Genomic DNA, 13,502 nt, shown 5'->3' on the forward strand with positions numbered 1-13,502 from the left:
TACATCTTCCATTAATATCTTTAACTGACTCTTCTCTCTCTACTTTCCTACAACAGATTGCAGATTGAGCTTAATCAAGAAGTTCGTAGGCTGATCAACACTCAGCTGACCTGCAACAGAAGAAAGGAGGTCTGCCTTCCCAGTTGGGCCCCTGTTGACCGCTGATAACTTGGCATCACTCATTGCCCGTGTGAAAATTCTCCCTATTGAAATTTTTTCGCACATGGAGGACAACAGCAAAGAGGGCAACACAGGCGGATAAGACCAGAGACCGCAGGAAGATTCTTTTACCGTGGGCCTTTGAGACTTTTCTTCTAGTTGGAGTTCTGGACTTGACAGAACCCCATCCAGTCATTTTGGTTTTACTATCTGTTTTTTTTTTCTTTTTCTTTTCCTCGTCACGTTATATTTTATTTCTGTACTTCAGAAATGGGCCTACAGACTACACAGTGGCCCAGCCATGGGGCTTTTTTCCTGAAATCTTGGCTTCTCATTTCCCTGGGGCTCTACTCACAAGTGTCAAAAATCCTGGCGTGCCCTAGCGTGTGCCGCTGCGACAGGAACTTTGTCTACTGTAATGAGCGAAGCTTGACCTCAGTGCCTCTTGGGATCCCGGAGGGCGTAACCGTACTCTACCTCCACAACAACCAAATTAATAATGCTGGATTTCCTGCAGAACTGCACAACGTACAGTCGGTGCACACCGTCTACCTTTACGGCAACCAACTGGATGAATTCCCCATGAATCTTCCCAAGAATGTCAGAGTCCTCCATTTGCAGGAAAACAATATTCAGACCATATCACGGGCAGCTCTTGCCCAGCTCTTGAAGCTCGAAGAGCTACATCTGGATGACAATTCTATATCCACAGTGGGGGTGGAAGATGGGGCCTTCCGGGAGGCTGTTAGTCTGAAATTGTTGTTTCTGTCCAAGAATCACCTGAGCAGTGTGCCTGTTGGGCTTCCTGTGGACTTGCAAGAGCTGAGAGTGGATGAGAATCGAATTGCTGTCATATCAGACATGGCCTTTCAGAACCTCACGAGCTTGGAGCGTCTGATCGTGGATGGGAACCTACTGACCAACAAGGGCATTGCTGAGGGCACCTTCAGCCATCTCACCAAGCTCAAGGAATTTTCAATCGTACGGAATTCACTCTCCCACCCACCTCCTGATCTCCCAGGTACACATCTGATCAGGCTCTATCTGCAGGACAACCAGATAAACCACATCCCTTTGACAGCCTTCTCAAATCTCCGCAAGCTGGAGCGACTGGATATATCCAACAACCAACTGCGCATGTTGACTCAAGGGGTCTTTGATAACCTCTCCAACCTGAAGCAGCTCACTGCTCGGAATAACCCTTGGTTTTGTGACTGCAGTATTAAGTGGGTCACAGAATGGCTCAAATATATCCCTTCATCTCTCAATGTGCGGGGTTTCATGTGCCAAGGTCCTGAACAAGTCCGGGGGATGGCTGTTAGGGAGTTGAATATGAATCTCTTGGCGTGTCCCACCACGACCCCTGGCCTGCCTCTCTTCACCCCAGCCCCAAGTACAGTTTCTCCCACAACTCAGCCTCCCACACTCTCTGTCCCAACCCCCAGCAGAAGCTATACGCCTCTAACTCCTACTACATCGAAACTTCCCACAATTCCCGACTGGGATGGCAGAGAAAGAGTGACCCCACCTATTTCTGAACGGATCCAACTCTCTATCCATTTTGTGAATGACACTTCCATTCAAGTCAGCTGGCTCTCTCTCTTTACTGTGATGGCCTACAAACTCACGTGGGTGAAAATGGGCCACAGTCTAGTAGGGGGCATTGTTCAGGAACGCATAGTCAGTGGTGAGAAGCAACATTTGAGCCTGGTTAACTTAGAGCCCAGATCCACCTATCGGATTTGTTTAGTGCCACTGGATGCTTTTAACTACCGAGCTGTGGAAGACACCATCTGTTCCGAGGCCACCACGCATGCCTCCTATGTGAACAATGGCAGTAACACCGCTTCCAGCCACGAGCAGACGACGTCCCACAGCATGGGCTCCCCTTTTCTGCTGGCTGGCCTGATTGGGGGCGCAGTGATATTTGTGCTGGTGGTCTTACTCAGCGTCTTTTGCTGGCACATGCACAAAAAGGGGCGCTACACCTCGCAGAAGTGGAAATACAACCGAGGCCGGCGGAAAGATGACTATTGCGAGGCAGGCACCAAGAAGGACAATTCCATCCTGGAGATGACGGAAACCAGCTTTCAGATCGTCTCCTTAAATAACGATCAGCTCCTTAAAGGAGATTTCAGACTGCAGCCCATTTACACCCCAAATGGGGGCATTAGTTACACAGACTGCCATATCCCCAACAACATGCGATACTGCAACAGCAGTGTGCCAGACCTGGAGCACTGCCATACGTGACAGCCAGAGGCCCAGCGTTATAAAGGCGGACAGTAAAACTCTTGAGAACACACACGTGTGTGCACATAAAGACACGCAAATTACATTTGATAAATGTTACACGGATGCATTTGTGCATTTGAATACTCTGTAATTTATACGGTGTACTATATAATGGGATTTAAAAAAAAGTGCTATCTTTTCTATTTCAAGTTAATTACAAACAGTTTTGTAACTCTTTGCTTTTTAAATCTTAAAAAAAAAATAGTTGCTGAAGTACTGTACAGGGTTGTACAATGAGAACCCAACGCCAAGGGAAAAGAATGAGTGATTCTTCCTCATGATGCTCATTAACCACTTCGCTGTTGAAGCTGTCAGAATAAATTCCTTTCTTAGAGTGGGTGGTCAGATGAAAGGGCAGGTTAAAATGGACTTATCAGGGGAGGATAAAGAATATGGGTAAAACAAGAAAGGACCCAGATATCTTCATGCTATTTCTGTACTTTCTAGTCTGGAAGAAGAGTTAAAAATTCCAAAGTATAAGAAAGGAGGTAGTTACCATGGTTTGACCAAAAAGAAGAAATGTAGAAAGCATCACGAGGAAGTGAGTTCCCATGAGCCAAGTTAACCCAACCTGGCAGAATGGATAAAATGAGATGACATTTGAAAAGACCTCGCAACTCCAGGGTTGGCTTTCTGACTGGGAACTTAAAAATCACTCCTCGTGCCTCCCAAACCCTATGTGATAAGAGAGTTAGAGACCTGAATCTTATTTCAGTCATCTTCAGGGGCAGCTATGATGTCCCAGCAAGGAAACTCCCTTTAAAAGTGTTACTATTCAAATTATATGTCGGGTTGAATCACATTCAACAGAGATATATTCTAGAATACTTTTTTTAGAAGAGGCTAATAAAATAACAGGAAGAATTATATTGAATGGAATTATTTTTGATAATGAGAATTATTTGGGTAGATTCACTGCAGCTATGTCAACATGATATTTAGACCAACAGGGGATCAATATTTGGAATATACTAAACTGGTTACTTAAAAATTATTGATACCATTTAGACAAAAGCAAGTGATCCGTGGTTCTGCTATACTGCATCAATGGACTTTGTTAGTATCATGTTGAAATAGCTTGAATTAATACCTTTATCCCCTCGCAAATTCTTGTCTTCCAATCACCTCACATATATTTTCATAATTAGCTGTTTATGCTATGTTTGTTTTATCCCCCTCTGCTCAAAATTTGAAGGAAAATTATGGATGCCAGTCTTGGTTGCACAAAATATCCATAAACATTTAACACTTTAAAATGCACACTAATTTTCACTGCTAATAATTCTGTAAGGACACATCAAAGCTGGCCAAAATATATTGTTTGTTTGTTTATTTTAAAGCAATACTGAGTTTCCACCTTGGGCTGACTTTGATCCTGTTCCATTTTTGAAATTTCATTTATTCCTTTTCAATCTTGGATGTTCCTCTTCTTTGGGAATCGTGGAGGGATCATCAATCTTATAATAACAGGATAACAGATGAAAAATGGACAAGTCATAGAATGAAGTGTTGTTCCCCTAACCTTGGCAGAGCAGGGCATAGAGCAGAGGGCACAGAGAAGAGAGGGATATCCCGGCTTAGTTCTAGATGTTTTTGGAGCAATGTCCATCCTCAGAGAGTATGTATAATTTACCCCTTTCTATCCCTTAGATGTAGAAGGGCTATCGATCACATACATTATTTAAAATATACACTCTTGGAACGTTCATCTTAAAATCAAATTTAGGCATTTCACTCTATGCACATTTGCTTTACCACTGGCCACTATTTTCTGGACCCATGAAGTTAATGTCACAATCATTTTTGCTTTCTATTTCTCTCACTTTTAACAAAATAGAACTGTGATGTGTCTTCTTTGTAAAAGTTTAGGTATAAAATGCTATGCAAGTTTTTCTTTATAGTAAGAGCTTTATTTTCTTTAATAATATACCCCAACTTATATGTTTTAATCTCCCTTGTCCCTCAGAATAAGCGAAATTACAGAATAACTGAAGCTATAATCTTGTAGACACAAGAGTCAAAACTGTGCAGTCAGTCGAGCTGAAATTAACTACGAATTAATTTTAATTAATTCTAAAGCGACTTTGGTTTCCATGTTAGTCTCTTAGCTAGCAAGTTTTGCCTGTTGCTTTTTTAAAGCTGGATCCACACAGTGAAGGGACAAGACAGTCTGTGAAGGTGATCAGTATAGCAGTAAAATTCAGGACAAGGACATGGGGTTTTGTGTATTTAACTGGATAATTCCCTTCCACTCTCCTCTTCCCCTTGGCTGTGTAGATAAAACTATGTGTTCAAATGATGGTACTTTGACTTTTGAGAGTTTCTTTTCCTTTTATCCACAAAATAATCTTTCTCATTTATTTGTATGTATGTATAACCCAACGAGGGATGTTTGGCTGCTGAAACTTCTTTGTTTTGGGCCAAGAAGACCAAGGTTGGAGAGATTTCGACAATGTCTTATGGGATTCATGGAATTATTTGGGGCTTAAGTGGTACAACGGACATCTAGTCATGTGAAATGGTTAGAATGATCTGAAATGGTTCCTTTGCTAGAATGTGTTCCTGAAGAGAGAGAATCTAGTTATAGGCTTTATTTTGATCTTGTGCACAACATGACAAAGACTGCTAAAATTAAGATCAATCTCCCGTTTGTAATAGTGCCCTTGGAGCTCTCGCTTACACCAGGATAGAAAGCACATCATGGAATTTGTAATGTCTTATGTGTCTTAGAAAAACTGCTGGACACCCCTCAGTGGTGGATTGCTTTGATTGGCATTTTCAGTCACAGGAATGTGTTTTGTCCATATATCTGCTCTGTGTTTGGGCCTTTCTTGCTGTTATTACTACATATTTTGAGGAGATTAATCGAGAGTCAAAGTTGAAGGTACAGGCCACATCCATGAACAAAGCCAATCTCAGTGGTTTATAAAGAACTGGATGCCATCTGACCAAATGAGATGATTTCAGATAGTATATGACCACTTTGAGAGCTAGATGACTCTCACTGTGCAGGGGGAATTTCAAAAGAAAAAGGCACAGCCCTGATCACAGTGATATCATTGACCGTCATTCATACCCAGGATTGTCATTAATACCTACTTGTTTGGGGAGAATTGTTTGATCATGGGAGAGACCGTGAGCTTCCCTCAAAGCTGACCCATGCCATGGGACAACCACAGGCGAGACAAAAAGTATGTTCCCTGCCTATTTTCCTTGTGTAACAAGTGGAAAACACACTACCCTGTGAGAAATAATGCAATTTCTAATTTTCTGAATGTTTGTTGAAAATACAATTGGATATTTTCCCTGAGGTTAAAGAAAAGCGTAATGTGACCAGTCTTGTAAAAAGTATTAATGAAGTAGCTAATATGACTGCCCAATTTCCTGCTAGTGCAGATCGCAGTGGTCTTCGTTGTTTCACAGGAGTCAAAACTTCCCTCCCTGCTGAGGAGGACAAGCTCTTCATGTTGTGTGCAGAGCATCATTCCAGACACAAGGCAACGTTGTTGCAGTCCACAGGGAGCAGATGCTGAACTTGATCAGCAAACCTCAGCCACAGAGCCCACTGCGACTTTTGACAGTGAAGTAGTTACTTTCCATTAACTTCTTTGTTTATAGCATTTTTCTCTAACCTATAACAAGGAGACATTAAATTTTACTTTACACCATGAGAGTAATGGTTTTGCTCATGACTTACCTTGCCAGCTTCATGAGAAAGAAAAATAGAAAAAAGTGCCCGAAAGAGAAAGAGACATATACACGAAACAAACAAAAACCCCCTCCTAGTTTTAGTCTTGTCAAACCTTCAGTGATACTCTGTTTTTTAAGTCAAAATACTAATGTAGGAAGCTGTAGTTTACAATCTGCTCTGACTTCTTCAGCAGGGTCGAAAGACGACTGCTGGCAATGGGGGATGCCTGTCACTGTCTGTGGGGAGAAAGTTTTGTACATGTATGATATCGTTGTTAGAACAGATCAGATTCTTTTGCTACAGTTTTTGTTTTTTCTTTTTCTAGCAGCACATCCAGCAGAAGAGCACAAAGCAAGGCCATTGCAACAGACATTTTTAAACTACTATAAAACACACACGTGCGTGCACACACACGGAACACACACAAACACACACACTGGGGCATTTGTAAAGGGATTCACGGGATGTAAGATTTATAGGCAAGTGAAGGCGTCGCCACTGTGTGTCCCTCATAGGACCAGTCTTTACTCACTGAAAGTTAATCCTGATGATTTGTTATTGTTTGAACCATGTGTTGACTTGCTTCTGGTTTATGTTTAGTGTGTTCTCGCTGACAAGGGACTACAAGGGGCTGGAAGATTTGGCATCACACATCCTCTGAGACCTACCATGTCGCACACTTTGTTAACGCCAAACTTCACTCTACACTATACAGTACCTTGTTGATATATTCAGTAAAGGCTTATTTTAAAAGAAAACCACATTGTGTTTATCTGAGTAAGTTCATTGGGATACAGTTCATTGTGTTGTTAACGGCAAAGAGAAATGAAGAATGCTTCCTGTGGATGCAGGAGGATGGCAGGAATGAAGGAGGTAATAGAATTTTTCATCTTCTCCTACCTTGAAGACAACTTCTGTTTTTTAAGGCGTTTGGCCCTTTTAGTGTGAGGAATTTATATAAAATCCTCATGTTCTTTTCTGTTTCCTGACTAAATCGTGTGTTGCTATGAGTATCTTTTAAATATACACACATACATTGAGCATATTATTTTATATCTGTGAAATCTATGTTGTTTAGGATATAGTAAATACCAATGTAGTTATCCAATCAGAATAGTCTTTTTCCCTATTTCGTAGTATACACTATTGGTTTTAAATGTCAATTCTCATGGTATTTTTCTACTTCATAATTGTTCATAGCTCATCCACCCACACTTTCAGTGAGCACTGATGAAAACATATCCATTGAGATGTTTAAGTTTGACTGGATTAATCTCATGATTTTCCAAAACTCCTTTCTCTAACCCCTCTTGGCCATTTCACTAATAATGTGTTTGACAGAGATGGAATCAGGAAATAAAATCATGACACTTCACTTAACAATATTAATTATTTGCAGGATCTCTGTTGGAAAATTAACTATAGAAGACAGTGGTAACAGGCTATTCATATTACATTTGGGAGGTCTTCTGTAAAATAATGTCCGCATATTCTTGGCTACTTTTGCCAAGAGTTACAAACTTTATTCTATAGAGACCAGAACCTTAGTCAAGGAATACCATTCATTCAAAATTTATTAAACTCCTTCTGCTCTGTTTCAGGCACTGGTCTGAGTTCAGAGGTTTCATAGAAGAATAAAATACAGTCTTAGCCAAATCAAGCATGTCTTCTACTCCACTATGTTCCTAAAGAAATGTGTTTGTTCATCCAATGTATTTACTCCTCATCTACTTTCTACAGAGTACTCTGTTAGGTTCCACTGGGGATTCAGAGAAAGCTATGACTTCACTGCTAAGGAGCTCACAGATGGTGGAATAAACTCATTTTCTAACACATTCCAGTGTCTCAGAGCCCATGTAGTAACTGTACATTGTTTCAAACTCAACAGAATATCTAAGGTAATAAAAGAGACATACATACTTGGTCAATTTGATGATGCATCTATCATATATTTTAGATCATCTTGGTGTTTAATAGGTGGAACAAAATGATAGTGCATTGATAAAATCAGAGCTCTATGTGAATTAAATTTTCAAGTTTATACCAAGTACTTGAAAATTTAGAAATTGTATTTGGTAATTATATGTGCAATCTCTTAAATTTCCATTGAACACCAGGATAGAAATCAATCCAAAATAATAAGAATGGTGTCTGACTCCATGGACTCTTTAACTGTTTTCTTCCCTCTTAGTAAATTGACTAGCCTTAAGATTGACTAGCCTTCAGGACAAATTCTTAGCCAATGTTTAAGATTTTTTGATGATGGAGATACCATAACTTCACTCAGTGGATGCATTTATCCATTAGTGTTTGTGACAAATCAAGGGAATATTTTTAAAAACCTCAAAATGTCTGTGTTTTATAAATCTGTTGGTCATCCCTTCCTATTTTTAATAGAAATCCTGTTTTTGTGATTATTTGATGGTTGCACATTTAATTGATTTGAAAGCTTCAGATGGAATCAGATATGTCTACACCCACAGGGTGAGCTGAGAGAACTATTAGAAGGACTTGAGTCAGGTTATTTTTAGTAATGAATTTGTTTCATACTTGAGAGGTTGCTCTAAGTATTTTTTAGATCTGCTGAAGCTGCTCAAATGTCAGAATGTATTATGGCATTAACAAACTGGCGTCTGGATTTATGCTTTTCTTTATAGCACAAATAATATGTGCTTTAGAGGATATTATTCAACCTTTACTTTTATTAGTTATACAGAAAGTTAGGGATAAAGAATTTTTAATGTTATACTCCAAACCAGATACCATTGTAGCACATACACCAACTAAGGATCACATTTGCCCATTTTCTTGCTGTGAAGTCTAAACTAGATGAAAATTTCAATATATCCTTAGGGGGATTCTTGTCATTTCGATGACATAATAAATCTCCATATTGGGTCGATCTTTTCCTAATCAAATATAAAACTGTGCTGGCTCAGAGAGTCTGCTAAACTTTCTGGTTTGGGTAGTATGGGCTTTTCTTAGTATAGTTTTGTTTTCATTCAGTAGATATTTCCTGAGGCCTCATAGGTTTTGGTGGTAAGACTTTTCCAGGAGAGTTAACTTTGCGTCACCAAAAGTCTTTCCTAGAAGTTGCTGGTATTCAACACATGGCCTAGGCTATTCCTGCCTCTTTGCCTTCGTTGAGTGCTGGCACTCCTACGTTTAAACAATCAGCCGGCAATTCTAGTTTCAGCACCTACCTGCTCTCTCAAACGTTTCTTCTCTCAGTTTCCTAACTCCGACATGGCTAAGATCCTTCCTCTAGCCTATCTCATGTCAACCTTTCCTACACACAGCAGGACAAAGGATAATCTATTAAGAATGCTTGTTTGTGACACTGTCTTGCTTTCAAACTATTCCATTACCATTACTGTGAGAGAGAATTCCAACGCCTTGTGTGACATCTGTGTCGTCCCACATATGTTGCTCCCTGACATTCCTTAGCAGTGTTTCCTCCTCATTTATGATGTGCTCTTGACTAGATAGAGAGTTACAGTGAGCCAAGAGCTTTCCATCTCTCTCCAAGAGATCGCAAGCGCCTTCACACTGCTATAGTTTTGCTCCAGGTCTTTCATCCTATGACATTCACTTTCTCCTTTGTCTGGTGATGTGTTCCTCTTTCAAGATACAATTCAAATGCCTGCCTCTCGGAAAACTTCTTGAATCACACCTGCCAATTATCTGATCTCTCTGTGCAGTTAATATAACCTTAAAATACGTTTATTTACAGCACCTCTATATTGTAATTTTTCATGGGTCTGTGTGGACCTCATCCAGTGCTGAGCACAGTGTCCAGCCCCTGGTAGGTGCCCAGCAAATGCTTTTGGAGAAAGTGTGAAGGGAGCACGTGAAACTCTGTAGTCATGTCCGACTCCCTGTGGGGTCAGCTCTCTGTAGTCATGTCCGACTCCCTGTGGGGTCAGCTCTCCACGCACACCAGCAGCTCCAATGACAGCTACCCTGTCAATCTCCTAGTGCTACACGACTTTTTTAAAAGCCTCAGATAGAGCTGTAGAATTCTGAATTATGCAGAATAAGCCTTGTTCAAATGCCACAAAATGCATTTTGTAAGAAGCAACAGAACGTACATATTTTCTTAAAAGTCTCTTGGTTACCCATTACTATATTTTTGACGGAAATGTTGTTTTTGTGATGATATCGTGGCCGCACATTTATCTGATTTGAAAGCTCTAGATGGAATCAGGATGTGTCTTCACCCACAGGGAAGGCTGAGAGAACTATTAAAATGATTTGAAGAACATCCTTTTTATACTTTACAGATAACCTTAAAACTCTGAGCCAGCTTACAGAAAGGCATATAAAGAGATATCTTAGAGAATTGTTCTGCAACAAAATGTCACCATCATAAAATGTATACGAAGTATGGGTAGATACAAAGTCAAAGTAAGACATTTTGCCAGTTTGCTGGTCAAAATGAATTCTTCGTATGTAAAAAGCAGAGGTAGATTTTTTTTTTCATCTCCATTAGCAATATCAAAAGGTTGGTCAGGGGCTGGCCCAATGGTGTAGTGGTTAAGTTGGGTGTGCCCCGCTTCGGCAGACCAGGTTCGCAGGTTTGGATACCAGGCATGGTCCTACACAACTAGTCAGCCATGTTGTGGCAGCGACGCACATATAAAATGGAGGAAGACTGGCACAGATGTTAGCTCAGGGCTAATCTTCTTCAAGCAAAAAAAAAGGAAGATTGGCAAAAGATGTTAACTCAGGGCTAATCTTCCTCAGCAAAAACAAAAACAAAAAAAGGGATAGTCATTATTCACTGTGTCATATCCTATATCAAAAATATGGCATATGCCATTTAAAGGTTCATGTTGTAGTATCTTGGTTATTACCATGAGAATAAATAATCTCTCCTAGAAATGATACTCATAATGAAGGCAGTGGAGAGTGGTGGTTATTAAGAACTCAGACTTGAAATGGGTTGACTCATTTTGCCATTAACCTGTCAATTGGCCTTGTTTAATAACTTACACTTTATGGTCATCTGTTTCTTTTACCTTAAATGGAGACAGTGAAGACTAATACATATGATGGTCAGAACTTAAGGTATATGTTACAGTTAACATAGTATCTGGGTCTGACTAAATACCATCAAGAACCTAGTATTTTACAGGCAATCGCAATTCACAAGCACAAGGTGACATATCGCCCAACTTATGTGATGAAACCAACCTTTGGGAGTGCTAAGATCAGAATTATATGTAGGGATCATCTATTCAAGATAATTAGCATCCAAAATTCCACATAACTGTGTACAACCATATTAACACATGTCTGACAGAGAGTTTTCCATTTTCCTTATTCTTCTGGAAAAGTTGAGAAAGTGAGGTCCCATAAGGCAACACAAAACAATACCAGGTCCTCTGTCTCATGGTGTAGTTTAGCTCAAGGTCTTTCATCCTACAACATTCACTTTCTCCTCTGTCCGGTGGCATGTTCCTCCTTCAAGATACAATTCAAATGCCCACCTTTCGGAAAACTTCTTGAATCACACCTGCCAATTATCTGATCTCTCAGTGGATTATCTGACCCACTGAATAGCACTGTTGAATGGAAAAAGAATAGGTTTCTTTGTAATGTAACATATGTAGCATATTTCCTCTCTAACCTGCAGAGCATATGCAGGTGTGGTTACTGCTGAAAATTAATTCAGGAAATGTATCAAAGTGGTGAGTATCAAAAAGAATGTTCAGAAGACATTGGGAAATTGAAACATTTAAAAAAATCAAGATAATAACCTCCTGTTTCAAAAATCTATAATGTTAAATGACATAGTTTTATTTAATTCTACTACACCACCAACTATGGTCTCCACATCCACACTTGATTGGCAGTTAGTGGGGATGGTAACAACCAAATGGAGGAGTGCTTTAAGGGGTCTGCAATGCAGATGTGATAGTCTACATGCTGTCACGTAGTTACTTTCTGCAATCAATACCATTCTTAATTTTGTAATCCAGTTGTAATTAAGAGGCATGCATCCTCTTCAGCTGGGTTGTCTTGGTTTTTCCTTCTGTACACTTTCTTTTGATGGTAGTTAAAATAGTCTCAAAGCAGCTCACTCACTGGGGTCTACATTAGAATGGTTTTCCATTTTATCTCATATTTTCTTGCTCAATAAATGCAGAAGATCAGACATTTGGATGCTATGGGAAAAAATACTTTCTCTTCTAGTCCTTGGCTGCAGAGTTTAATTGGTTTCAGGGCAATTATTTGGCAGGTATAAATCAATACTGGCATTCTCATGATCTATAACCAATTTCTTTTCTGTTTGGGTCAGTCAGTGTCTATTTTGATAGATTGGTGCCCAGCTCTTTCTATTGTTAAATATTTTACATATTGGCCCTTGTTAGATGGACTACAATACACTCCACTAGTGTATCTGAAGTAAGGGGGACCCGTTGTTTTGTAATGGAGGCCAATCACGTCTGATAGAAAACAGCGGTTTCTATACAGCCTATTGGCTGGGGAGCTAAATTATTGAAACATGACAAATCTCTTTAATTCTGAGTTCAAAGCTGTCTAGAGCTAGATTCATCCTTGCCCCAACCCACACTAACCTTGGGCCTTGGGCACGTTTGTGCTTCATCTGTACAAGGGGTAATTACAAAACTTACCTCAGCAACAGCAGTACAGTACAATGTCTGGCACACCCCAAGTGTTTGATGAATGTCAGTTACTTTCTGAAAATATAGGGAGCTAATGTCCAACAAATTGGGATCCATAGCTCGGGTCTCCCTTGGATCTTGTGTAAGACCCTTCATCTCTGGCTCGTTTCTTCTTAGTTGAAAGCATAAGAGTTTGGTTGATTTCTTAAGTTCTTTTGGACTTTAAATTGTGTTTCATTTTTGTTGATTTTCCATGAAGTTTATCTTCAGTAGTTGAGCTGATTTATGTCCTATTTTCTTACAAATTCAGAAAGATGTGTATGGGATAGAAAACAAGGGGCATGCTGACACTCACTTTCATTAACTTTATTACAAAGACTGACATGTCTCCCCTTGGTTATAACAGCAAACTCGATATGTTTGTGAAACAATATGCACAGTCATTAAAAGCAGGAGTTGTGGAATCCAGAGAACTCCCACTTTCTACCTGTGTGATATTACTTAATGCTCCTAAGCCTCAGTTTTCTCATGTGTGAAATGGGGTACTAATACTTGTGAGGAGTCTATGAGATAAGTAATGTCAAGTGTTCAGTGCATTGACTGGAGTTCACTCAAACCCATTATGACTGAAGAATTACTAAGGAATAGAAAAATAAGCAAATGGAAGAAAACTCAATCTTATTAATACAATTACCTTTCCCTTAAAACAGGGAAATTCAAACTAC

At 39.8% G+C, this 13,502-nt stretch overlaps 1 protein-coding gene across 4 annotated transcripts in view; it reads left to right on the plus strand.

The window, feature by feature from the left end:
* Positions 1 to 6,903, plus strand: part of FLRT2 (fibronectin leucine rich transmembrane protein 2) — a 96,387-nt gene extending 89,484 nt beyond the window's left edge. For all 4 annotated transcript variants that reach the window (XM_008520792.2, XM_008520791.2, XM_008520793.2 and 1 more), the window contains exon 2: positions 57 to 6,903. In XM_008520792.2, coding sequence (XP_008519014.1) covers positions 430 to 2,412 — 1,983 coding nt within the window. In that variant the 5' untranslated portion in view covers positions 57 to 429 and the 3' untranslated portion in view covers positions 2,413 to 6,903. The remainder of the gene's footprint in view (positions 1 to 56) is intronic.
* The last annotated feature ends 6,599 nt before the right edge of the window (positions 6,904 to 13,502 follow it).

The sequence above is a fragment of the Equus przewalskii genome, chromosome 25, assembly GCF_037783145.1.
Source record: "Equus przewalskii isolate Varuska chromosome 25, EquPr2, whole genome shotgun sequence".
NCBI classification, from domain to species: Eukaryota; Metazoa; Chordata; class Mammalia; order Perissodactyla; family Equidae; genus Equus; species Equus przewalskii.